The sequence below is a fragment of the Aphis gossypii genome, chromosome 2, assembly GCF_020184175.1.
Source record: "Aphis gossypii isolate Hap1 chromosome 2, ASM2018417v2, whole genome shotgun sequence".
In the NCBI taxonomy this organism is placed as follows: Eukaryota; Metazoa; Arthropoda; class Insecta; order Hemiptera; family Aphididae; genus Aphis; species Aphis gossypii.
The window spans coordinates 68,415,275-68,440,561 of record NC_065531.1 but is presented as its reverse complement, the minus strand read 5'-3'; the positions used below and the strand labels follow the sequence as shown (position 1 = coordinate 68,440,561).

The window sequence follows — 25,287 nt, the reverse complement described above, 5'->3', positions numbered from 1 at the left end:
TGTAGTATATTAATCCGTGAACGTGGTCCGCGTGGGTGACATACTGACATGATATTACTTATCAGTTTCAAATTTTCTTATCATTTTGAGAAATAAATTTAGTAATTCTGAATTCGCAATTCACAAATTCTGAATTCACAATCGTGATAGCTGTTTGGTGTGCCGGTTGTCGAGTACAAAATTAGTGAACTGAACTAAATTACCTACTAAACACTAACCAGTAAAATATACTTAAAGAATTATATTTATAATATATTAAATAATATATAGTGAATATTTTTTTTTTGTCACGTTCAAATAAGTTTATTTTCCTGTTGATATTTTTGTCTTTTCATAAGGATCAATATGTTTGTGACAAAGTGTTTGGTATGTATATTCTGATTTTTTAATAATTGTATATTGACTATTAATCTATAAGATTCAAGTATAGCATTAAGTTTTACAGTCATCTATAATCTCATTATTTACTGAAAATTGAAGTAATGTACAATTAACTCGGGAATGTAAATTGCACTGATGTTGGGGACATGAAGTTTATAAGAAAAGTTTTATGTAATATATTAATTTTAAATGACAGATAATACAAGTTAACAATAAGATACTGTGTATAGTGGCCTAAAATGAAAATAATTCATCCCAGGAAAATTATTTAATTGATTCAAATTTGTTTTCCTGTGGATATATTTAGTGATTTTATTATGGTTTATGCATTAATATTTTTAAGTTTTTTGAACATAATTTAATACCTTCGAATTAGTAATTTTAATACAAAATAAATAGTATTTTGCATTAGTCAATACAGATTCTAATAATAAATTTAATGCAAATGTTCCTACATAGTTTTTTTCTGAAAAAAATCACTTTAATTTTTAATAGTCATATGAATAATGTCTTAACATTAACATTATTTAATTTACTTTCTCTATAGTCATAAGCAGAAATCAGTGGCGAATTCTGACTCTGATGTATGGGCATGCTCATTTATCATAATGTATTATAGTTCTATTTAATTTATAATTAATAAATAATACAAAAGTTTGTATTAATTTATAAATAAGATTTTAATTTAATATATATTAGGTACAATAGCACTTACTTAAATAATACTTTAATAATTGTAATTGAGACTTAACTAACTCTTTTATCTAAAATAAAAAAATTGTCATTTACTCGTACATATAAATTTTATAATTTATGTTGACAAAGCGCAACAGAATGAGCATGCCCTGGGTGATTAATATGCGGCTGCTATTAGAGGGGGTCTCAGAGTAACTGGTTTTTTTACAGCGATAACAAGGGTCGTATAGCTTGCGCTCTATCGCATGCTCTGTCATTAAATGTTAGAATAAAGATAAACACAGATACCTAAGTATAATAAAAATCAATGAATTAATGTAACATATTATATTTTTTTAAAATTACGTAATATATTATTGTTTATAAAAATAATTTTTGTATTTTGATTAATAATGTTTTTATTTCTAAGCATGCGGCGCATGCTGAATATGTCTGGAGAATTCGCCACTGGCAGGAATATATGTATTTATTATTTGAATGAATATGTCTCTCTGCCCATCTAGAAAAGTCCGGATATTCTGCTAGCTTAGTCTGTCACTAGCTAGATTTTGTTAATAATAGAACGTATTGTTCAAATTACACATACCTACTTGTTAAAATTATAAATTTGTGATGTTTTCATTTTTGTAGGGGCAACAATTTTTCAAGATGGCTAAATTACAAACTTTTAAATCAGCTAAGATCTGCATACCAACTGTTCGTCATTATGGTAGTGTTTACGAACCAGATTATTTGGATATGTTAAAACCAGACATTCCTGAATATGAAAAAGTTAATATTCAAATCAAAGGTTATGACTTTGCTATATTGGAATCATTTCAAAAATTTGTACACACCATTGCTGAAAACATGGACCTTGAAGTATCTGATGGGTAATTATTAGTTTAATTGGTTTTAAGAAGCCTTTAAAATATAGTACGATCTGTAATCTTCTTTTAGGTGGGCATTACCTCCACAAACAATAAATGTTAAACGATTTGTGGCCAACAGTGAAAACGTAGAAACCCAATACACATTGAACGTATATGAACGCAATATACAAGTATAGACATGACGTGTAGTGTATTACATATATATATACTTTTTAAATTATTTTTTGTTGATTTTTGTAGGTAGTTGAAGTTCCTAGTACTAAGCTCTCCTTACTCATTGAGGTAATAGAAGATTCACTGCCTGCAGGTGTTAAGGCATCAATTCACAGGCACACAGATGAGCAAGAAGTACTCAGATACATACCCGACAATGAATTGAAAACATTGAAAGAACAACTAGAAGAAATGGGTGGCTCAAGAAAAAAAAAGTGAGCTTATGACTAACTTTTATTGTTAAATCTGTAACATTATGTAGTGCTTAGGTACCTAAATATAATTATGTTATAATATAATACGATTTGTGAGATATGAATTATTGCATTTTTATTATAATATATGCTCTAACGTTTGTAATTATTATGTACACACTTTTTTTATGCAATCTTCTATGACTCAATTGCTATCAAATGGCAAAAAACATGAAAATTTCTATAATAATGACGGTTAAGCGGTAATGCTTAACTTTTAAAAATCCGAACACCCAAAGATGCCAAGGAACACTGATAACTAAATACCTAAAATTAGCATTTTAAGTAATTTAAAATTATTATTTTGAATATTATCTTTGATATTGTATCATAATATGTTTGGAATTGAATTGTATAATATAAAAGTGAGTTAAACATAAATAAAACAAATACAATTATTTTGAAATATTTATAAAACAAAATATTTATCACTAATAAAAATATAAAAATAAATAATAAAATATACATTACAGTAAAAAAATAGTGTTTAATATTGATACAAAAATAAAAAATTTATTAACAACTAAATTTGGTGTATAATGTATAAAAAATGATAATTGAGTTATCTAAATAAACTGTATAACAATAATAATAACTATTATATTAAACATTTTTAACAATAATATTATATAATAAATAAAATATATTTTAACAACATCATATAATATGGCATAAATTTGGTACAATTGGCAAGAAAAATAAAATAAAACCCTAAAGTTATATCATCTACATATTATATTGTATAAAATACCAAACCACCTTAATGAGTATTTATGTAATATATTTCTTATATTATGTAGAAATAAATATATTAAAATTAAAACAACGGGTATGTAAAAGTTTTTAAACTTTGCTTTATAATCAAGAATGTGCTGACACACATAAATTCAATTCAAAGTTAATCCATTACTTATCAACATAAAATTTAGGCAGTCTTTATAGTTTTTACTAATAATACATTTTTGTTTACTGTTTAAATACAAATTTCTTTTGATGAAAAAAGATCATACTATACCAAAATGGACAACTTTAATAGTTTTATCCGGTTGTGGTTTAGTTGAAATTTGACTTTGTTGGTTATTGTTTTCTAAATTGCACATAAATACATATTAAAAAATTATATTTATTTATAGATATAAAATTAAAAAAAAAAGAAAAATAATTTTATGAAATTTGAATACAAACCTAAACGGGTGTTTTGAGTGAGTAATTGCTGTTCAAAAGGATATTTTAAGTGCGGTACACTGTCCAGTGAAGTTGTGGGTAGCTCTATATTTTTTGAGTGACCGTGATCAATGTGAGAACTTGTATACTATATAAAAAAAGAATCCAAGTTAAATAAACTAAAATTGATGGTTTTATTTAAAACTATCACTTACTGGTACACTAATAGTTGTAATATTATTTTGGGATCTGTTGTTTGAAATCGATGGAATGAATAATGACGGAGAAGAAGTTGCGAGGGGCACATTTGGCAAAGGCGGCCTTAGTGAGCTTGACGGGGAATTTGAATGACAATCAGTACAATCACAATCAGACGACTGACTAGAATGTGAATCGTCTGATTCTGATGACACAATTTGATTTGCTTTCTCCAATGCCATGGTTGCCATAGCTCTAGTGCCAATCCCTGATTTTGTTGCCCAATATAGATCCATAAATAAATCTCTGTCATTCAAATCAATGGCTAAACTGTATGCTTTTTCATAAAGTTCATACCTAGAATCAACAATTTGTTGGTAAATTATTTTAACATAAACTGTTATTAATAAATCATATTTATAACTTATAAGTACCTCACTAAATGATGAAAAAAACGGCGTGCAATATTTCGAACAGGTTCAAAATATTCATGTTTAGCATCTTCACTCAACGGTATTACAGGTTGGTAGAAACTTCCGATTGCAGATTGTAATTGCACTGTAGTAAATATTATAAAAGATTACTACAGAACTTAGCAATAATTTTTTTTTATACCTAATTTTTAGTAATTACAAAGACGTAAATGGTTACTAAATAATTATAGTCATATTTACCTTCTCTTACGGGAGTAAATGGCAATCGAAACAAATAATTTGTAATTTGTTGCAAAGTCGTTAAACATTGTGGCCCTTCAGAATGCCAATCTAGTCCCAGTAGAAAGTTGAGCGCATGATCAACATTATTTTCATTCAAGTACATGGAAACCAATTGATTTACACACAATTTCCCAATGCCAAGTACTTTAATGGCAATCACAGGGCCCCTAAATGTATAATATAAATAAAAGGACTAAACAATAAACATATTAAAAATATTCGTACTTTTCAAACACGAGATGGAGAACAGCATCAGATTGGTTTGTAGGGTGTTTTGTCGTTTCATATGGCATCCATTTCATGAAGAAAAGTTTTTTGTTCCCAACTTTGGATTGAAAATCTAACCAAGCCAATGAATTTGCTTCTTCTGTCAATGGTTGTAGATGAATGCAAGACAAACATGAATCATAACATTGTATTCTACCGTTGCTATCTGACACAGCGATAATATTACCATCTGGATGCCAATCCAAATACTCCACAGGCTAGTTAATTTCAAATTCATAAGTTTTGGTATTATAAATACTTTGTACTTGATAAACTTATTATAAAATTCAGTTCTTAACATGTTTTCAGATACATGGCATTTAAGATTTTGTATGATTATTATAGTTTATAAGTTTTAGTTCAAAAGTTATTTTAAAAAAAGAGATTTTATTTTTAACATAATGATAGTAAAGTTCACTGAATAATGAAAAATAAATTTCAAAAATGCCTAATTATAAAATATTATTTAATATTAATTATTTATAAAGTGTAAAAGATAATAGTAAATAATGTTAATAATTATTGATAAAAACTGGTTTCTCCTATGTACAACTAATTTAAGAAATCAAAGTAAAATATTGTTGATGTACCTAATTTAAAAAACAATATGTTTTATAAAATTATAAATAATAAGATATAATTTTTTAATAAAAATTAAGAATATTATTTATTTTAATGAATGTTAAGTTGTTTTTTCAGAGGTATCTAAATGTTACTTTTTTATAATTATATCATGGTTGTTTTAATAGTAGTAAAATGGAAATAAAAATCAATCTACTTACAAAAGCAGTTTTTACTGAACACGTGATAGATAATTTGAAATCGTGGATAAACAGTACAGAATCATTGTAAGAGAAACATATACGTGTGTCATCTTTGTTTAACCACGCATTTATTATGGAGGCAGAACACCAATCAAATGGACTAATTGTCACTACATTGACTAGATGTAATTTTGTATTAGTCACTTCAAACGTACTAAAATCAATACGAGGATCGTTGCAATTCTGATAAACATATAAGATATAACATTGTTAAAAAAAAATAATAGTACATTTTTGATAAAAAAACAATTTACCTTTTGTTCCAAAATGAATATAATATTTGATATTGTTTTACTAAATGCTACAATAAGAGGATCTTGTTTTGTATGATAATAGCAACAAAGTTCTAGTCGAGGCCTAAACAAAAATGTGCAATAGTAAAATTCTTATATTATAAAGTTGGTATTTACTTTTATTTCCATAAACTTTATGCTGATACAACTTTAAAGTATTATAGTCTTACCCAATGATTTTATATACATGGACGTTAGCTCTGTGTTCATCTTTCACCAATGGATTCCACGGATAAACTTCATTTAATGATGACTTAGACCATGTGGCCACCATTGTTGCAGATAAATTGAATGTAATCTTTCGTTCATTTTTTCTGTTAGTGGTAGAATTACTAAAATCGAATAATCCAATTTTTGGATCTAGAAAGGACCATTTGTTCAGTGTGCGATCGAATGAACGTCCAAAGTGTATAATGCCCAATTTTTGATCCGAAAACGAGCATAAAAGTACTTGTTTTGCATAAGAGACTGGAAAAGAATTTATTAAATGTTAAAACTGTTTAAAAATATCACAAGTCATCAACATACCGTTAATTAATTGTTCACATTGAAATTTTGATTGCAGAAATTTATCCGAAACAATTTCAATTATATCACAAGTAGCTGGATCAAATGTGACGAATATAGTTGATCCACTACTAACTATAAACGCAATTTTGTCTTTTTTTATCCATTCCACAGCAATTAAATGATGATCATGTAGTTCAGTCTAAACATTAAGATGTAAAATAATAATTATTTGTAAGAGACATAGTGCATAATCGGTCACTCACTTCAAAATATTTCAAAGAATCCCTCAATTTCAAAGGCCTCTTATTGGACACGGACCAATTATATCCGCTTGCTTCAACATAGTTTTTCTTGATGATCTTGTCTGTAGACGTTTCTGTTTCTTTTTTCTCATTATACCTACACAGACATTAATTAATATATACAACATTATTATAGTATATAAATGTATTATAATATTTAAAAACGGACACAACAGAAATGCAATCAAAACTGTTGTAGCCACTGGAGATCGACCAAACAATAATTATTGTTCGTACGTACTTGAAGTGACTAAAATCTGTGTAGCTGACGTTCAGATCGTTTTTCAACGTCCAGTAGTGACATTCGCAGACGAACGTAAGCATTACACTGCTTCAGTCGAATAAAATGTATTTACACGTACTATTCATTTTACGTAATGTATACGAATGGAATGGATACACATCGTTAATGGGCTAATGGAAATGAGCAGCCAAATTTCAATTCATAACGACGAGTATAATAATTAAAATGTATTAACGCGAGATAACGATCGGCGATTTTTTTTTGGAGAAGTGGAAGAGTTCTCTGTTTACAGTTATTTGAATAATAATAATAATTATTATTATTATTATTATTATTGTTACGATTCGAAAGTATAAAAAATTATTGTTGTTGTTGCCAAAATAATTTGCTCGTTATCGGTGATTTAATCATTTATCGCGAAAGTCTAATCAACAAGTGGCACGGACAAGTAGAAATGGTTTTCGCTGCCACGTCCGTTATTTTATACTCCAAGACACCGATATATAGATAAAAATATTGATAAGGTTTATTATGATAATGAATCTTGCTATAGTCTTCAAGTGTGTCTTCGAGATTACTTTTTTACAACAATTTTTTTTGTTCATTTCAATTCATACTAATAATTGTAGATTTAAGTTAATCCGATAATTGTGCATTCGTGCTACGGGCTTGGGACGACGTATTGTTCAACAATAATATTACACGATGAGGCTTACGGATTATCTGAGAGACTTTAAGAAAGTAGGAGAATTGACAAAAAAGTATGCGAATTTACCGGATTCGTACATCAAGCGTAGCATGGAAAAGGTAAGTACCTACGAAAGAAAAGAAGTATGCAATTTCGTAAATGAATACATTTTGCGTAGATTGTTTGGAAAACCCCACAACATAATCCCCGTTACTTGCCAAGAACGGTTAAAAAGAGAAAATATCACTTTTCCGAACACAGGCCGTGGACGATGCCATTTCAAAGTCAAAACAATTTTGCTGATTTAAAGCCAAAAGTGTTTTTGGAACCGATCAAAGAATGGTCATTTTTCAAAGGAGACAGGGTTAGTATTACAAAAATTACATTCAATCATATAAATACAGAAATTCAAATTATGTAATATGTTTCATTTATAGGTTGAGATTTTGGTTGGACCTGATAAGGGAAAACAGGGAATTGTTGGACATGTGATCAAGAACGCAATTGGGTAATTGTTGATGGTTTAAATTGTGAAATAGAAGAAGTTTCTCATTATAAAGGGCACTTGTCAATGGTTCAAATGAAAGAAAATCCACTATTAGTCACTAGTGAGGTTGCATTAGTAGATCCATCAGACTTGTGAGTAAATATTTCCCTTAAATAATCAAATTAATTGGTGTTTTGTTCCATTTAAAATATTTAATTACCTTTTATCTATTTTGTTATTTTCAGGCAAGGTTGTACGGTTGAATGGAGATTTACAGAGACTGGTGAAAAAGTACGAGTGTCTTCCAGAAGTGGAAAAATAATTCCAATTCCATCATTAGCAAAGCAAACTTATGATTACAAAACACCAAATACTTATAAAGGTCTGTAATTGTCTGTTACTTTATTCTAAATTTATGGACAAAATTAATTAGCACATTCTGCACATTTAAAATTAGATTAACATTAATTCTAATTAACTATTTTATAGATATATTATTACGAGGCCGTAACTAAAAAAAAATTTGGGGGGGGGGGTCCAACATTTTTTTAAATATCTAGATACTGAACACTGTCATTTTTATCTATAATTTATGTTATATTTCTACTTTTAAAAAGGTCAGAGGGGGGTCCGGACTCCTAGACCCCCCTTAGTTACGGCACTGTATTATTAAACTTTATAGTCTGCTAAAGATTTATAAATATAGTACCTATTGACAATTTAAATATCTATATAGATATGATATTATGAACGCATCATATTCAAATTACTTACATTTTTACATTTTTACCAATTCACTTCTTTATTTTAAAAGTACATAAACTACCACTATCTATCTAAATCATTGGAATTAATATAATATAATATTAGTTTAATCTGTACAGCTAGAAGATGTGTAGAAGAGCCGATTTTAAACATAGATAATTATGTATTTATTGTTAATTATTAAAGTCATTAATATCAATAAATTGTTTGTATAACATTTTTCATAAATTACTATTTTAATGTTATTATCTTTTATTTTTAGAATCTGAAAAAGACACTTCAGCAGATGATATAAAAAAAATAACTTTTTCACCTTTATTGAAAACATTTGAAATGGATATCATGGATGAAATGGATATCAAGGAAGATAGAGTGCCAGCTCCAACCTATTGGTATTGATTGTGTAGAATTGATGTAGTATATAAATATTTTATAATAAATGGATGCATTTTGTGTTAAAATTCATTTTTATAGATGATTACTAATTATAATTAATGTAATATATATATATTTGTTTTTTGAAATAAAATAAAGTTATGAAATAAAATATGACTAATATGTTTCCAATAATAATATCTTATTATTATCTTAATACTTGGTGTATATTCATTGTTTTACACAAAAGAGAGTCATGTATAATTTGTAAATCCAATTTTAGAGAATATAAATTGTTTTTGGTAAAATATGTATTATTTTATTTAATCAAAAAATTTATCTTGTTTATTTATTATAATAAACACTAACTAGCTATTCTTAATTAAAAGATAAACATGGGTATACAAGTAATGTATAAGCAATAAGAAAACAAAACAGTTAATGATGTAATTGAGTAAAGTAAAAAAGGGAAAAACGATAGACATCCTTTAAAACATAGGATTAAATAATTAGATAAAAGTAAAATTTAATTGGCTCATCTAAGCATTCTATGCATGAGATGAATATGACTGTAGGAATTAGAGTAGGAATGTAAAAAAGAGTTTGGTTTTAGTTGTTATATGAACTAACTTTGAATAGGACACAAGAACAAAGTAGGTTAGCAGTGGCCTAGACATTATTTCTGAAAGGGGGGGGGATCAAAAATAGAAAATGACATAGCTAAATAGGAGGGGGAAATTAGAAAATCCTACACCCTCTCAATCTCAAAACTTTTTACCTAAGTAGTAAAATATTAAACAAGAAGAAACAATAAATATAATTTTAATTGATTCAAAATTCACATCAAACACAATAAGAACTATAAATTATAATAAAATATAATTATAATAATCATAGTCGTCATCGACCATTTTGACCAAATAAACATTACTTTGTTATACATAAACCAAAATAAAATTATAATGGTATTCAGTTTTGACAACATTGTTAAAATTCAATAGCTCTATTGATCATAATCCATAATATAACAAAATATTACATTATAGTTCATAGTGCATACTAAATATTCTAAACAAAATCAAAAAATAATAATGCCAATGGGGGGGGGGTATCTGACCCCCACGTCCCCCCTTGTATATGCTACTGGAGGTTAGGTGAGCTTATTGAGTTATTGAGAAGTGCAATATTTAAGTATGAGTATAATATACATTGTGCAATGTATTAATATGAATAAAGTATGTTTGGGGGGGAGGGGGTGTCTCGGGGTTATCATAATGAATGTTTACGAAAATTTTGTTAATAAACAAAATATAATAATAAAAAAAAAAAAATAAATTATAAAAATAATTATAATATATTCTTATAAATATTATAAAACTATATTTCTTATGTTAACATACATCTGATTAACTGAAATAAAATTTTTATTTATGACTTGTTTAATTTCAACGATTTTAAGAGCAGCTCAACCTATTTTATTCATAAATGCAGTGTTAATAATACTTAATAGGATCCAGATTTCAGAATAGTAGTCTTAGTATTTGTTTAAAAGTATTTTGTTATTTAATTTGTACAAGAACATCAATAATATAAAATAATTCTCGATTATTACCGATCAAAATGTCCAAAAGAATTATCCAGTATCCACCAAATAATTTATAGAAAAATCGGGGGTTCTCATTTGAAAAACATAAATTTGTGATACCACGGGGCACTGTGAAATACTTTTTAAGTAGTACGAAACATTTCAAGAAATTGAAAATTTGAATTTTGGTTTTAAGTAGGTATACTTAAAATTAAAAAAAATCAGAATTGAAATAAATTCACTATGCGTGTAAAAGATGCGATCGAGAATGCTCTATGAATTACCTTGTATATATTGATTGAGAAGAAAGTGGTCTTGTCTATATGGCTTAACGTTTTCGTTTTTCATTCTTTATAGTACCCATACAAAAAATTTTTTTTCTTTCTTCTAAATTTCACCGTAATCGCCGTTTTAAACAGTTTTCATGTTCTTCAGTGAGTAGACACAAGATTGATGCGCGGATGTAGCTACCTACGCGATTGCCTATTACAGTAGACAGTCGTGCGTACTTATTCTCTCGTACCTGAAAAAAAAACGATTCTAATTTAAACTAAATAATATAGTGTATTGTCAGTTTAATAAATTACGATATTTGTATCATGCTGTTTTAGTGTCGTAAATCGAAAGCCGACAGGCTGAAATATTGAGGAACCACAAAAGTATAATTTTGTTATTTTAGAAATACTTGTGGCGTGTTGATACACATATTGTAAATGATTTTTAAAAAATATACGTAGTTCGACGATGAATATTTTGAGTAGAACAGTCCAGTAAATTGAAAAAAAAAATTCGAAATCGCCGGAATTGAAACGTGAGCCTATTTATTTCGCAGTAGTCATAAATATTATTATTTTTTGTAAAATAGAATTGAAGCAGAGGCCACTTTTAAATAATTGCTGGATTGGTGAGGATGCGACGACAAAAGGTGCACTGTGGTTGTATGTGCAGTTGACATTTGGTGAAAAAAATTATGTAATATTATTATATTTTTATTTTATCTAAAAATGTGTTTTTATTTCAAAAGTCCGGAAGTCATTAAAAAAAAAAAATAAATACTTTCGGCTGAAAATTGGAGTGGGTTTCTCCACTTCACTGCAGCAAGTACACACTTTTACACACACACACACACACATACACACATACGCACAAATATATTATATAGTTGAGTGGTCGATTTCGGGACCGGTCGGTCGGCTTTTGAATATAATAATATAATATAATGTAATATAATAATGTTGACGGCAAGATTTCCGCCCTCAGGTTTTATTATACACTCATCACTTTCAGGATGCTACCGTCAGCGCTCTGTTGGATTTTACGCAGTATATTGTCTTCAAAGGCCGCGTGATTTCAGTCAACAAAGAAACCTTTCGACACGTATGATACGATGTCTATGATCACGCACGAGAATTTTTTTCTTTGTTATTACTTATTACATACACCTCGGAATTCTTTCCTCTAATATAATATTAGGTATTTGATGTTTGTACTTCATATAATTATATTTACCTAGGAAAAAAATGAAGTTTGGTTAATGATTAAATATGTGGATTCAATTCAATATTCTAGAGTTAACACCAACTAACTTGTGAAACAATAATTGTTTAAATTGGTAATTATTACCAATTTAAACTCAGATAATGACAGTTACATAATAATAATTCTAATTTCATCATTATTACAATTTTTACGCTGCAGAATACAATATGAATATTTCTGGGATAAAAAGTATGGCCTAGATCCTGAGTAGTTTTGTAGCTATTAGGTTGTTATATTACGAGCGTGTATAAATTCATCAGATTTTTTAAATATTTAGTTGATTTTAGGATCGGATTTATAACGTCATGTAAATTTCACCGGGACATATTTTTTTGACGTGCAAAAATAAATGTTTACTTCACCACGGTTCTAAAATAATGTAAATATTACCGCTGTTATGAAAAAAATCAAATTTAAATTTTTATGCATAATTTTACATATACATAATATAATGAATATATTATACTATATTTGTGTAAGTACAATAAAAAAAAAAATTAAAATTAAATTTTTAAACTATGACTAGGTATAGGTAATTGGAAAAAATTAGTATTACGCTTCATAAAAGAATAGGTACGTCAACTTTACAAATGTAGTTAGGTACTATCATAATCTATGTGACGATAAAAATCTAACATTTATGCAATAATGATAGAGATAGTTTATAACATTGAACACGAACTGTAATTAATTTTAGCATTAAATTGGCAAGAAAAATGTGTTATTATAATCTTTAAATAAATAGGTAATCATAAAATTAGTCAAAGTTTACATTTATTTTACAAGTCAGATGATAGTCTCAGTTTAGTTAATAGGTTTTTACTGGACAAAAATCATAACGGTAGAATTTGTCAAAAAAATGGGTATAATCGGTTGTATTTCCAAACGCTTTATAATGTTACGTCCCTTGGACGCAGCTCTATTCATGCGAAAAGGGTCATGGACAAGGTAGCGTCCGAATCCGGGAGGTGTAATGATCAGTCTCCTACTCTCACTCACTAAAATCCTTTGGACCGATAATGATAGAATAATCAACTGGTAATTGAGTTCAGAGCCACATTTTATCTACCTACGTTTTGTACAATGTGTATTTATATTTTATTACTCCGGTAATGGGTCACACAATGTGTACATTTATAATTAATAATGTATATAAAATAAATATTATTTAATTATTAATTACCAACGAATTTTTCCATATTGCCCCTCGTGAGTAAAAAAATATTTATAATTATTAAAAATCAATAATTTTGTTTTCTCTCACATTATAAATTATACAGTTATTATTAAAAAATAATTATTTTACTTGTATATTACTATATAGAATATAGATATCATACTAAACGTGAATCTTACAGTAATCTACGATCACAATATTTCATATTCTATGTAAATAATTAGATTTTAGGTTATTTTTATTTATTTGATGATAACTCATTAAAGCCATTGTTAACGCTGATTGATAATTCTATAAAATTTAATATTGGATAATTTATTGTCTTTTGATAAGACGTTCATAATTCGTTTGAAGTTGGTAATACTTCGTGTTCGCTGTAGCGGATAGAAAATTATGAACTATGTAATATGTATATTATTTTATTAAAATATAGTGGCTCAATTACAAATTCAATAATAAAAAATCGCTTAAGAATTTAAAATATTGGCTAAATAATTTTTAAGCACAAAAACAAAAAAAAAAGAATCAAATCGTTGTACTAGTTTCGGTGTAGTTTGCTATTATGTTATAAGTACAATTTTATATTTAGCGAATTATCTTTCAGACAAATTTTAGATACGAAAACATTATTATTATGATAGTTCCATATAAATTTAGATACCTAATTATTTTTATTTGAACATTTTAATTTTATTACGTTGTCACGATGGTCGGGACTACTCGGAGATTATCCTCGTCTTCATTTCTTAGTACTTATAATCTGAAAATTAGTAATAATAATTTAAATTTAAATTTTGCTACTAACTTTTTAATATAAACTTTAGCACCCAATTTTCCAGAATTTGAATTACATAAATATTAACATTATTATTTTATATTTTATTTTAAAATTGTTTTATATAACAAAATATTTAATCTTAAGTAATAAAGTATGTTTTTTAAATAAAATAATATCAATATAATAGAAACATACTTTATTACTTAATTTTAAATATTATTATCTTTAGTATTTGCTTTACATACAACTATTAGTTTACTTTACGGATTTTCATAAAATAATATAATACATATTGTAAAAAAAATTAATAATATAAAATAAATATATTATTAAATCAAATATCTACAGTAAAAAATATGTAATTGAACATTTTAAAATCAAAATAGTGATATGATAAAATCAATTTGAACTAAATAGACGATTAAGTACTCTACAGTTTATACAATAATATTTTTATTAAACTAGAAAATATGTTAATAAAATAACTTGATAAGACTTAAATGGTAATATATTGAAACATTTTGATACTTTGATTTATTTTAAAAAAATCGTTGATATAAGATACGGGATAACGGAAAACACGATCGTGAAGTAGCTAAAATGCCTATATAGATCGCCGTGTTACCAAAATGCGTCAGGGTTGTATTATAATATTATATTATTATTATTAATAAAATATAATAATAGTAATAATAATTTTAATAATAATAATATGTACCTACATCAATATTATTATTGTGCACAAATCGATTTTATTTGCATTTTAATTTTGACCAGAGCAATAAATTCTTAATACGATTTTGAGTGGATCTTGGTAAAATCCTCGCTTGTTGTAGACATTCCTTCAAAAACGTCCGACGGCTGTCAGTTTAGTTTTTCCTCGCGTTTAGGAAAACTATTGAGAAAATGTTGTAAAGCGACCTCTATTCGAAGTACCATCTACCAATCGATTCCCGATATTAAATGCATGCCACGTGAAACTTTTTGAGCATACCTTCTAACTAAAAATAAATAAAAAAATGTTTATTGACAAAGAAAAAACAAATCAAATAAATTCCTTTATAGTTAATTTTAATTTTTATAACATATCATAGCTATAGTTTGGGTTATATGAAAATAAAGTATAGAATAATAATTCTTTAACAAAATAAAATATTATAATAATATACAATCTTATGAAATCGTTCATAAACTGTTATTTTATTGATAATTTATTTGTTCAAGTGCAGTCACATAAAAATGTGCGTAAAATATTATAATAATATGTGTTTTATAACGACAATTTAAACGAGTAAAAACTTAAACATCCGTCGAATTAACGATAAATTTGTAAACTAAAATTTTATTTCACATCAATCGACTACTATTTTATCAAACTAAATTTTTTTTAATGAGATAAATTATTTGATAATTAGCATATTATATCTAATATTTTTTTTCAGGAATACGACACAAACCATGTACATGTCGACCTCCTTGGATTTATATATAATACCTTTTCAGTACAACAGGTATGAGAGGCGTAAGAAAAAGCACAATCTCCAAACATGTCAACGCCAACCCTGACTGGTAGGTACGTTTCTGTGGATGCGTGATTTATGAGACTCAAATAAAAATATACAACCAATAATTTATTATTAATGTTATTTATATGTATTTTCCAATCAAATTCTGAAATATAAATGTATTTATGAGTTCAAATATTGATATCACTAAAATGAGTAAAATGATAAATTTACGTACGTTAGAATGTAATTATTGCAGACTGTTATTTGCTGAGAATTATAATATAAGATGATATACCACGTTGAATATATTTATAATTATTTATAGTACCTACATAAATAGCAAAAAGATATTTCGTATTGAATTAATTGGTTTCCATGGTATAGAGTAAGATAGGGGATATAAATTATGCATTAAGATATATTTTAATATATAATTAAAAAACTGAAGGTGATTAACATATTCACAAAATAAAAAATAGATAATTTACAAAAAGCTATACTATTATAATATCAACCAATATTATATATTATCATATTATTTTTTTTTAAGATAATAGTTTTTGCTTAATTACATAGGTATTAAAGGTCCAAAAACAATCAATATTTATTTATTATTTTTGATAAAAATGTATTACTTTAACTGTAAAATAAGTCCCAATATAGTTCAGATATCGAAATTCTGTATCACTACCAATAGAGTTAGGCTTAAAAATTCTCTTGGGGAAGGGGGGGGAATATAAAACGGCTTATTTATTATATTCTTTATAAAATCAAATAAATAATTTAAAATGATTGATATTTTTTTATAAAAAAAATTGTATCTTTAAATATTATTTGTTATATGTGTTCCTTACATTGATTTTTGTATTCAATAGTATTGTGATTTTATTTTAATATAGTATAAATATACATTTTCGATAATATGTTCCACTACCTACGCAGAATTGTAATTTCTATTTACTAACTTACCTACTAATTATGATTTTAATAGTTGTTTTTAAAAAAAAAAAAATTATAAATAACGCATTCATGGATGAAAGTTCAAATAGTTTTTAGAAATAATTAAATATCTAATCGTACCCATGTTGGAATTTTAATATTTATAACTTGGCTTTATTGCAGTATCAAAATTTGGAGATTGAAATAATTTATATGTTTTTGAAAATGGATAGGTTCATCACTTTCTCTTCATGAGATATTTAGATACCTACTTTAACTGATTGTTTGGTCAATTTTGTCATATCAGGTTTTACTAGATAAAAAGTAACATTTTGGCCGTTTTCTAAATAATAAACGTTTGTTTTATTCGCATAGTTTTTGATAGGTAATACTTAGTCCTTTGCTAGGAGTAGAAAGGCTATTTTTAGCATATTAAAACATTTTGAGATAGGCTCGCACATGGAAAATACCGTTTGTTTAGCTCGTAAATCAACCTAATAACAAAATTAATTTTAGAAAATCATTAATTAATTTTAAATTTTAATATAATAATACATTAGCAAGTATTACTAAATAATTAATATTTAGTTCCTAATATATTTATTATTCTTTAGAATAAATTTTGATCAGACTTCAGATTGTATTTTTTGATATTCACTATAACAATAAACGTTGTAATACGTTTTTACCTAAAGTATTTTTTAACCCAAGTGATTTATAATGTAAGCGTAAATGTATAGGTAAAGCGAAGGCTACTTAGCATTTTTTTCTTTCAGTATTTCTATTTTCATGTATTTTTTTTTGTTGGAATTGTCCATTCTTAAATTTAAGACAAAAATTGTAAGTATTAAAATTAAAAACGTATCTAACAAAAAAATTTAACGATTCAAAAAAAAAATAATCAGTGAAGAAAAAAAAAAGAAAGATGCGAATACATAAAAATATGTTATCACTTATCGTAACACTAAAAAGTAGGTAACAAGTCAAAACAAAAATTCAAAATGTTCACCTTCTATATTTGTATTTTTGTATACTGATATAGTGGATATTGAACATAATGATGACCATATTAAAAAAAAAAATAAATAAAAAAACAGGGCAAAATAATTTCGTTAAAATATTCTTAGTAATATTTATTAATCATTATCAGTTTTTGTTAATTTTCATAATTATGCCTATATTTTTTAAGCATTCATTAATAATCTGTTAAAATGTTTGATGTTTATCCTTTTAAATTCGTTAATTCTATTACGAAAATTTAAATTTAAATTTCTATTTGTGTTTTAAAATACCGAATTAAAATTGGTACCTACAAGTTTCAAATTTTTATGGTTACCATGTCCATAATAAGTCTTGAAAATCTAATTGATTTTAGTTTAACTAACATTTGTTGAATGGAAAAATGAGCTATTACATTCATAATTTATTATAAAATCTCATTTTGTGCCTATATACATTTTTTTTTGAATTTTTTTTACTATTAATGTTGTACAACCTATAGACGAAAAAGAAATTAAAACGAAATCCTACCTAACTCACTACAATACGTTTGCTTTCATTTGTTGAATTACTAATAAAAGTCTTTAAGTTAGTTGAAGAACTGTATGGTACGGTTAGTAAATGATTTTTTTTTGTTTTATATGCTAATTAATATTTGAACAAACACCATTTTCGATTGAAAAAAACTGCTTTATATAATTTACATATAACTTTTTCTTATAACTTTTATTTATATCTAATTTATTGAAATACAAATTAATACTGAATAATTGTTATCGATATAAAAAACAAGATAACAGAATCCTGAAAAAAATTCATCAGGACAATTGGACACAAAGCTGAAAAAAGGACAACCCTGCATAAAATTGAATGTATGGAAACCCTATCGTACATGCTAGTTGTAGTTGTTGGCAACTTACTAAAAAAATAATGTACTTTATAAAAACTACAAATCGTGCACATATTATTATTTTATTAGATCAACAATTATTGTATTTTAGTTAAAAATTTCTCTATTATGTTCTTAAGTTAATTAATTAATATAAACAATATTCAGATTATTCTGAAAATTGTTCAATAACAAAAACATTAGTAAGTAAATGTTTTAAAGTGAAAACTTTACTTTCGCAGAGGTGCCCGCCGGCTGTCTTCGTTATTAGTGGTTTAGTGGGGGTCCAATAAGAGAAGTTTTATTATAGGTATAATCTCTTACCTACTTCCAAGTTCCTACTTATCTTAGCTCTGAATTGCTGAATTTGATCTGTTTTTTTAATTTCTATTTTAATATAATACTTGTATACTGTAATAACTAATTCATAATATAATTGTGTATATTCAATCATCAAATAATTCAACGACCAAAAAAGTCCCATTATAACCGGGCTAAGTTCATCTTGTAATTTGGTAATTGTTCTGGTTAAAAAAAAAAAAAATTGCCCAAAAACTATATTTCATTGAAAAAATAAAGTTTTAAGACCATTGTTTTTTTTTTTTTTAAATCGTAACAGTTTCCGAATGCCAAGATAAACCGGGGAGGGTTGTAACAAAATGCATATAAATACAGAAGGGGTCTACTGGAAAAAAAACCTGTGTATCTATGTGAGATGGACCTTTGCATTGCCTGGTTTATTGAACTGGTGTGACTATGATCATATTTTAGTATTTCTTATCCATATATTGTACTGGCCGTATCATTATACAGACATCCCTCAACAATATTAATAACTAAAGAATAAATAATAATATTGTAAACTTATAAATAGTTAAGAGGATTATTAAATTATACATTATAAAATGTATCGACTTCTTCAACTGGGAAATCCAGGTCTGGATGGTTAATCACAAAAAGTCCAACATCCTAACCTTTAAATATTTTACGGAGAAAGTGCTACCTTTATCAACCGTACCATCAAAATATGATGCCATTGTGCTTAGCATTGGATTAGATTTATTGTCGACGAAATAAGCAAGATTTATATTATATTAATACTATATATTTCGTCGTTTGGCTGTTTATACAACTTAATTTATTTATTATATTAAAATTTAACGATTCAAAAAAAAAATAATCAGTGAAGAAAAAAAAAAGAAAGATGCGAATACATAAAAATATGTTATCACTTATCGTAACAACTAAAAAGTAGGTAACAAGTCAAAACAAAAATTCAAAATGTTCACCTTCTATATTTGTATTTTTGTATACTGATATAGTGGATATTGAACATAATGATGACCATATTAAAAAAAATAAATAAATAAAAAAACAGGGCAAAATAATTTCGTTAAAATATTCTTAGTAATATTTATTAATCATTATCAGTTTTTGTTAATTTTCATAATTATGCCTATATTTTTTAAGCATTCATTAATAATCTGTTAAAATGTTTGATGTTTATCCTTTTAAATTCGTTAATTCTATTACGAAAATTTAAATTTAAATTTCTATTTGTGTTTTAAAATACCGAATTAAAATTGGTACCTACAAGTTTCAAATTTTTATGGTTACCATGTCCATAATAAGTCTTGAAAATCTAATTGATTTTAGTTTAACTAACATTGTTGAATGGAAAAATGAGCTATTACATTCATAATTTATTATAAAATCTCATTTTGTGCCTATATACATTTTTTTTTGAATTTTTTTTACTATTAATGTTGTACAACCTATAGACGAAAAAGAAATTAAAACGAAATCCTACCTAACTCACTACAATACGTTTGCTTTCATTTGTTGAATTACTAATAAAAGTCTTTAAGTTAGTTGAAGAACTGTATGGTACGGTTAGTAAATGATTTTTTTTTGTTTTATATGCTAATTAATATTTGAACAAACACCATTTTCGATTGAAAAAAACTGCTTTATATAATTTACATATAACTTTTTCTTATAACTTTTATTTATATCTAATTTATTGAAATACAAATTAATACTGAATAATTGTTATCGATATAAAAAACAAGATAACAGAATCCTGAAAAAAATTCATCAGGACAATTGGACACAAAGCTGAAAAAAGGACAACCCTGCATAAAATTGAATGTATGGAAACCCTATCGTACATGCTAGTTGTAGTTGTTGGCAACTTACTAAAAAAATAATGTACTTTATAAAAACTACAAATCGTGCACATATTATTATTTTATTAGATCAACAATTATTGTATTTTAGTTAAAAATTTCTCTATTATGTTCTTAAGTTAATTAATTAATATAAACAATATTCAGATTATTCTGAAAATTGTTCAATAACAAAAACATTAGTAAGTAAATGTTTTAAAGTGAAAACTTTACTTTCGCAGAGGTGCCCGCCGGCTGTCTTCGTTATTAGTGGTTTAGTGGGGGTCCAATAAGAGAAGTTTTATTATAGGTATAATCTCTTACCTACTTCCAAGTTCCTACTTATCTTAGCTCTGAATTGCTGAATTTGATCTGTTTTTTTAATTTCTATTTTAATATAATACTTGTATACTGTAATAACTAATTCATAATATAATTGTGTATATTCAATCATCAAATAATTCAACGACCAAAAAAGTCCCATTATAACCGGGCTAAGTTCATCTTGTAATTTGGTAATTGTTCTGGTTAAAAAAAAAAAAAATTGCCCAAAAACTATATTCATTGAAAAAATAAAGTTTTAAGACCATTGTTTTTTTTTTTTTTAAATCGTAACAGTTTCCGAATGCCAAGATAAACCGGGGAGGGTTGTAACAAAATGCATATAAATACAGAAGGGGTCTACTGGAAAAAAAACCTGTGTATCTATGTGAGATGGACCTTTGCATTGCCTGGTTTATTGAACTGGTGTGACTATGATCATATTTTAGTATTTCTTATCCATATATTGTACTGGCCGTATCATTATACAGACATCCCTCAACAATATTAATAACTAAAGAATAAATAATAATATTGTAAACTTATAAATAGTTAAGAGGATTATTAAATTATACATTATAAAATGTATCGACTTCTTCAACTGGGAAATCCAGGTCTGGATGGTTAATCACAAAAAGTCCAACATCCTAACCTTTAAATATTTTACGGAGAAAGTGCTACCTTTATCAACCGTACCATCAAAATATGATGCCATTGTGCTTAGCATTGGATTAGATTTATTGTCGACGAAATAAGCAAGATTTATATTATATTAATACTATATATTTCGTCGTTTGGCTGTTTATACAACTTAATTTATTTATTATATTTGTAAATATTATTTTAGATTAATATTTGTTTCATTGAATAATCTTTATGGTCTCGATATAATGACAAGGGATAAATAATAATTTATTATTTTGATCGTTTTCTACATTTTCATTGACATAATATTATACATGTGCACGAATTAAACTGACGGCACGCGGCGCAAACTATAATAATTATTATAATCACTTTTCTAATAATTTTTTTTATATTTTACAGCTTAACGGGTTTTTTATTTTATTTATTTCGTTAATATTGCCATATAAAAAGAAAACCTTTTTTTATTATTTATTTTAAGGAGCATTAACTGTAGATGTTTATGATTGAAAACAACATTTTTTTTCGTTATATATTTATATAAATATCGTAATGTTATTGTATTATCGTGAATTTAGTTTAAGAATTTTTTCTTCAAATTTCAGGCACAGTTAGTTTTTAACTGTTTATATATTGTAAATTTTAATAGTGTAAGCATGGTTGTTGAGATAGAATGTATCGATAACACTGTTTATTAATCAGTATTTTTATTCAATGTTATGAATGTTTGTTGGGCGTTTATTCTTTAAAGCAATTAAATCAAACACTCATTATCGATCATTTTTATACAGGAATTTTACTTACTGTTAGAGTTTTCGTATGAAAATGTTTTTGTGTTATGAGTATTATTTAAACGTTTTTAAAGAATACTTTGTTGTTTTCAGAATTGATACTTTTAAGTATAATAATACAATATTATACAGATACATTTTCAGGAAAACACTAACAGTGTATTGAAATTATGAATGATTTATATTAATTATTTTGAGGCTTAAAATAAAAATGTGTATTAATATTTTAGTTTGATACGTGGAAAATTATAACATCGAGAAAAAATCGGAGTGTATTTATTTTCTTCATTAAAACAATATAACATAATATTGTATATATACTGTTGTAATGTTAAAACTAAATAACAAATCCATATTTTTCATTTTATTATTATCAATACATTGTATATAGTATCTAACAATAGAGAACAATAATGCAATACAACAATAATGCTGTACATTAGTTTTAACGATAAACTATTCTAACAAAAACCTTTTAAAAAAAGAAATCATAAATAAATAATAATATATTTTATATAGTTTATTTGTAATAACTTAAATAAAACAAATAGTAATAGATTTAAAATCAAAATTTAGATAACCGGAAGATAAAATTATTTTTTTGTGACAATATATCTTTATATATAAAAGAAAAAATATCTATTAATTTTTAAATTATTATCAGATGAAAAGCACTTGAGAAAATGGTGAACAGTTTAAAAATATTTGTTGTATTCTGTAAATATTTAAAACTTAAATATCATGCAACAGTATATCATATTATTTATTTATTATTGTGTATTGAATGAAATATAATAATAATATTTAGACTTAAGATGATAAGAATTATTGTTTTGAGATTTGTACAAGAAAATGTATAATTTATTGATTAAATAGATAAATAGTTAAATTTATATATTTAAATTGAATTTTCATACAACTTATGACAGAAGTAGTTTTTTTAATAGTAACTACATATTGACTTATATTTTGATTTTATAACATAAATTTAATTATTATAAAATCAATAATAATATTCTTTAATAAACCGTTTCAAATTTAAAATAATCATAGTGAAGATTCTCCGCATAGAATTCTATGAATTACAATCAGCAGATATATGTGATAAGATATGCTGAATTTTCCCTCTCCCTTTTATTCTTAAACAATATAATATTTTACGCGTGAACAACTTATGTCATATTGTTCATATTGTGCAACTAAAATGTGCAGAAACCATTTGGAAAAATCAATTTGAGTTTATTTTTATTGGAATGAGGTACTAAAAACGAGCATAGCGGTACTTGCAATGGCAGACTGTTTATGATTGACGGACCTCATATATCCTAAGTGTATTATACGAATCGATGATAAATTTATATACGTGAATCCCAGGGTTATGCATACGAAAGCCCGATGAATCGTCAACGGATGTGATGTATAATATTTATACATATATTATTTTTATAATAATTATAGACAATCATAAATTGTCACTTATACCCCACAATTTTTATTCTTCATACCATCTCTACATATATTTTACTTAATAATATTATTTACTATAGAAATATCAAATAACTAATGAAAAAAAAAAATATACAGTTTTGAGTATAACTACAGTCATATATTATAGTAAACTCACTTTTTATTATTTAGCACACAACTTCTCAAAAAATGTTAAATCATTTCAGTTGTTGATTGGTATATTAATAAATTTAATTTAGTCTTCTGGCTTTCCTGTTTTCCAGTTTTAACATTAATATGTATCGATAATTTTTATAACCCTTGGCATAAAAAATATTAAAAACCGAATAATATAAAACTCTCCATTTAGTATTTTTATTAATGCACTATATTTTAAAGATTTTAGAATTTTAGAGTATGTGATCTATTCAAAAAGTAAGGGATTTTTTTTTTAATAAAAATAAATAACATATTTTTTAAAGATACGAATATCTCCATTAAAATACATTCCTTGGGATGATATAAAATGGTTTCTGGTTCATGAACAATACCTTCAATATGACAACATCACAAAATTAATAAGAATTGCTTTGACATTCAACTCACTTGTTTAGGTTTTTTAGCCGAGGGAAAAATTTTGTTTTTCACCGGGACGACGAAATGTGAATCTGCAGTAATTTCGTACTTGTTCGCAAATTTTTGTAACATTATTGTTTCCGGATGCTAATGGTGTTCTAGAACGTGAATAATTTTCAGATGATTTCCAACCATCCTTGAGAAGATTAGACCATTTGAATTTATTTGAACGACATAATGCAACATTCCTAAGAGCAGGTTTAATCATTGCGTACGTTTCTGTAGCATTTTTACCAACTTCAAACAAAAATTGATGCATACACATTACACATTGTTTATTAATTTCACACTTATCGCAAACGCGATATGAGTCAAACAGACTCGATTTAACTGTATTTAATATTTAACTGAGATAAAACACTGACTTCAAGTTTTGTTTAAATGATATTCAATAATACGTGGGGAATATTATATCTATTTATAAATTAAAGCATTATCGTGCATATAGGGGAAAACGGGATAGTTCTGTAGTACGAGAAGCAAAACTGTATGATAAGGTTTTTTGAACATTGAGTTAAAAATTAAAATAGAAAACAATTTATTAATGTTTATTTATCCATGACCGTATATTTATTGTTATCGACAACAACATTAACCTCAATTCTTATAAATTCCCG

General features: G+C 26.0%; 3 protein-coding genes and 1 long non-coding RNA gene across 4 annotated transcripts; 2 read left to right on the top strand and 2 right to left on the bottom strand.

The window, feature by feature from the left end:
* Positions 1-115: 115 nt before the first annotated feature.
* LOC114126054 (uncharacterized) lies at positions 116-2,522 on the top strand. Its single transcript, XM_027989926.2, has 4 exons — positions 116-366; positions 1,708-1,949; positions 2,017-2,119; positions 2,190-2,522. The coding sequence occupies exons 1-4, from the start codon at positions 346-348 to the stop codon at positions 2,379-2,381; spliced, it is 558 nt and encodes a 185-aa protein (XP_027845727.1). The 5' UTR covers positions 116-345; the 3' UTR covers positions 2,382-2,522.
* Positions 2,523-2,935: 413 nt separating this feature from the next.
* On the bottom strand, positions 2,936-7,337 carry LOC114126055 (WD repeat-containing and planar cell polarity effector protein fritz homolog). The gene is made up of 12 exons (XM_027989928.2): positions 6,932-7,337; positions 6,652-6,787; positions 6,407-6,587; positions 6,049-6,346; positions 5,840-5,942; positions 5,544-5,768; positions 4,720-4,979; positions 4,453-4,661; positions 4,213-4,336; positions 3,796-4,135; positions 3,602-3,728; positions 2,936-3,503 (listed from the first exon to the last, which is right to left on the bottom strand). Exons 1-12 carry the CDS (start codon positions 7,012-7,014, stop codon positions 3,421-3,423), a joined length of 2,169 nt encoding a protein of 722 aa, XP_027845729.2. The 5' UTR covers positions 7,015-7,337; the 3' UTR covers positions 2,936-3,420.
* Positions 7,338-7,476: 139 nt separating this feature from the next.
* Positions 7,477-9,421, top strand: LOC114126056 (probable 39S ribosomal protein L24, mitochondrial). The gene is given in 6 exon segments (XM_027989929.2): positions 7,477-7,741; positions 7,801-7,986; positions 8,060-8,114; positions 8,117-8,261; positions 8,355-8,491; positions 9,137-9,421. Coding segments are annotated over 6 exon segments (762 nt in total). The 5' UTR covers positions 7,477-7,639; the 3' UTR covers positions 9,274-9,421.
* Positions 9,422-10,685: 1,264 nt separating this feature from the next.
* On the bottom strand, positions 10,686-24,990 carry LOC114126062 (uncharacterized). Its single transcript, XR_007604503.1, has 4 exons — positions 24,641-24,990; positions 15,051-15,329; positions 14,212-14,310; positions 10,686-11,357 (listed from the first exon to the last, which is right to left on the bottom strand). It is a non-coding gene; the product is annotated as an uncharacterized LOC114126062 (long non-coding RNA).
* Between the last annotated feature and the right edge of the window lie 297 nt (positions 24,991-25,287).

Bases quoted from the DNA above. Each gene is read 5' to 3' on its own strand.
- LOC114126054 (XM_027989926.2), top strand. From the start codon at position 346: ATGTTTGTGACAAAGTGTTTG. The intron at 367-1,707 runs GTATGTATATTC...TCATTTTTGTAG, and splicing joins TGTTTGTGACAAAGTGTTTG to GGGCAACAATTTTTCAAGAT. The intron at 1,950-2,016 runs GTAATTATTAGT...ATCTTCTTTTAG, and splicing joins GACCTTGAAGTATCTGATGG to GTGGGCATTACCTCCACAAA.
- LOC114126055 (XM_027989928.2), bottom strand. From the start codon at position 7,014: ATGCTTACGTTCGTCTGCGAATGTCACTACTGGACGTTGAAAAACGAT. The intron at 4,136-4,212 runs GTACTTATAAGT...TGTTGATTCTAG, and splicing joins TTTTTTCATCATTTAGTGAG to GTATGAACTTTATGAAAAAG. The intron at 3,729-3,795 runs GTAAGTGATAGT...TTTTTTATATAG, and splicing joins TTACAACTATTAGTGTACCA to TATACAAGTTCTCACATTGA.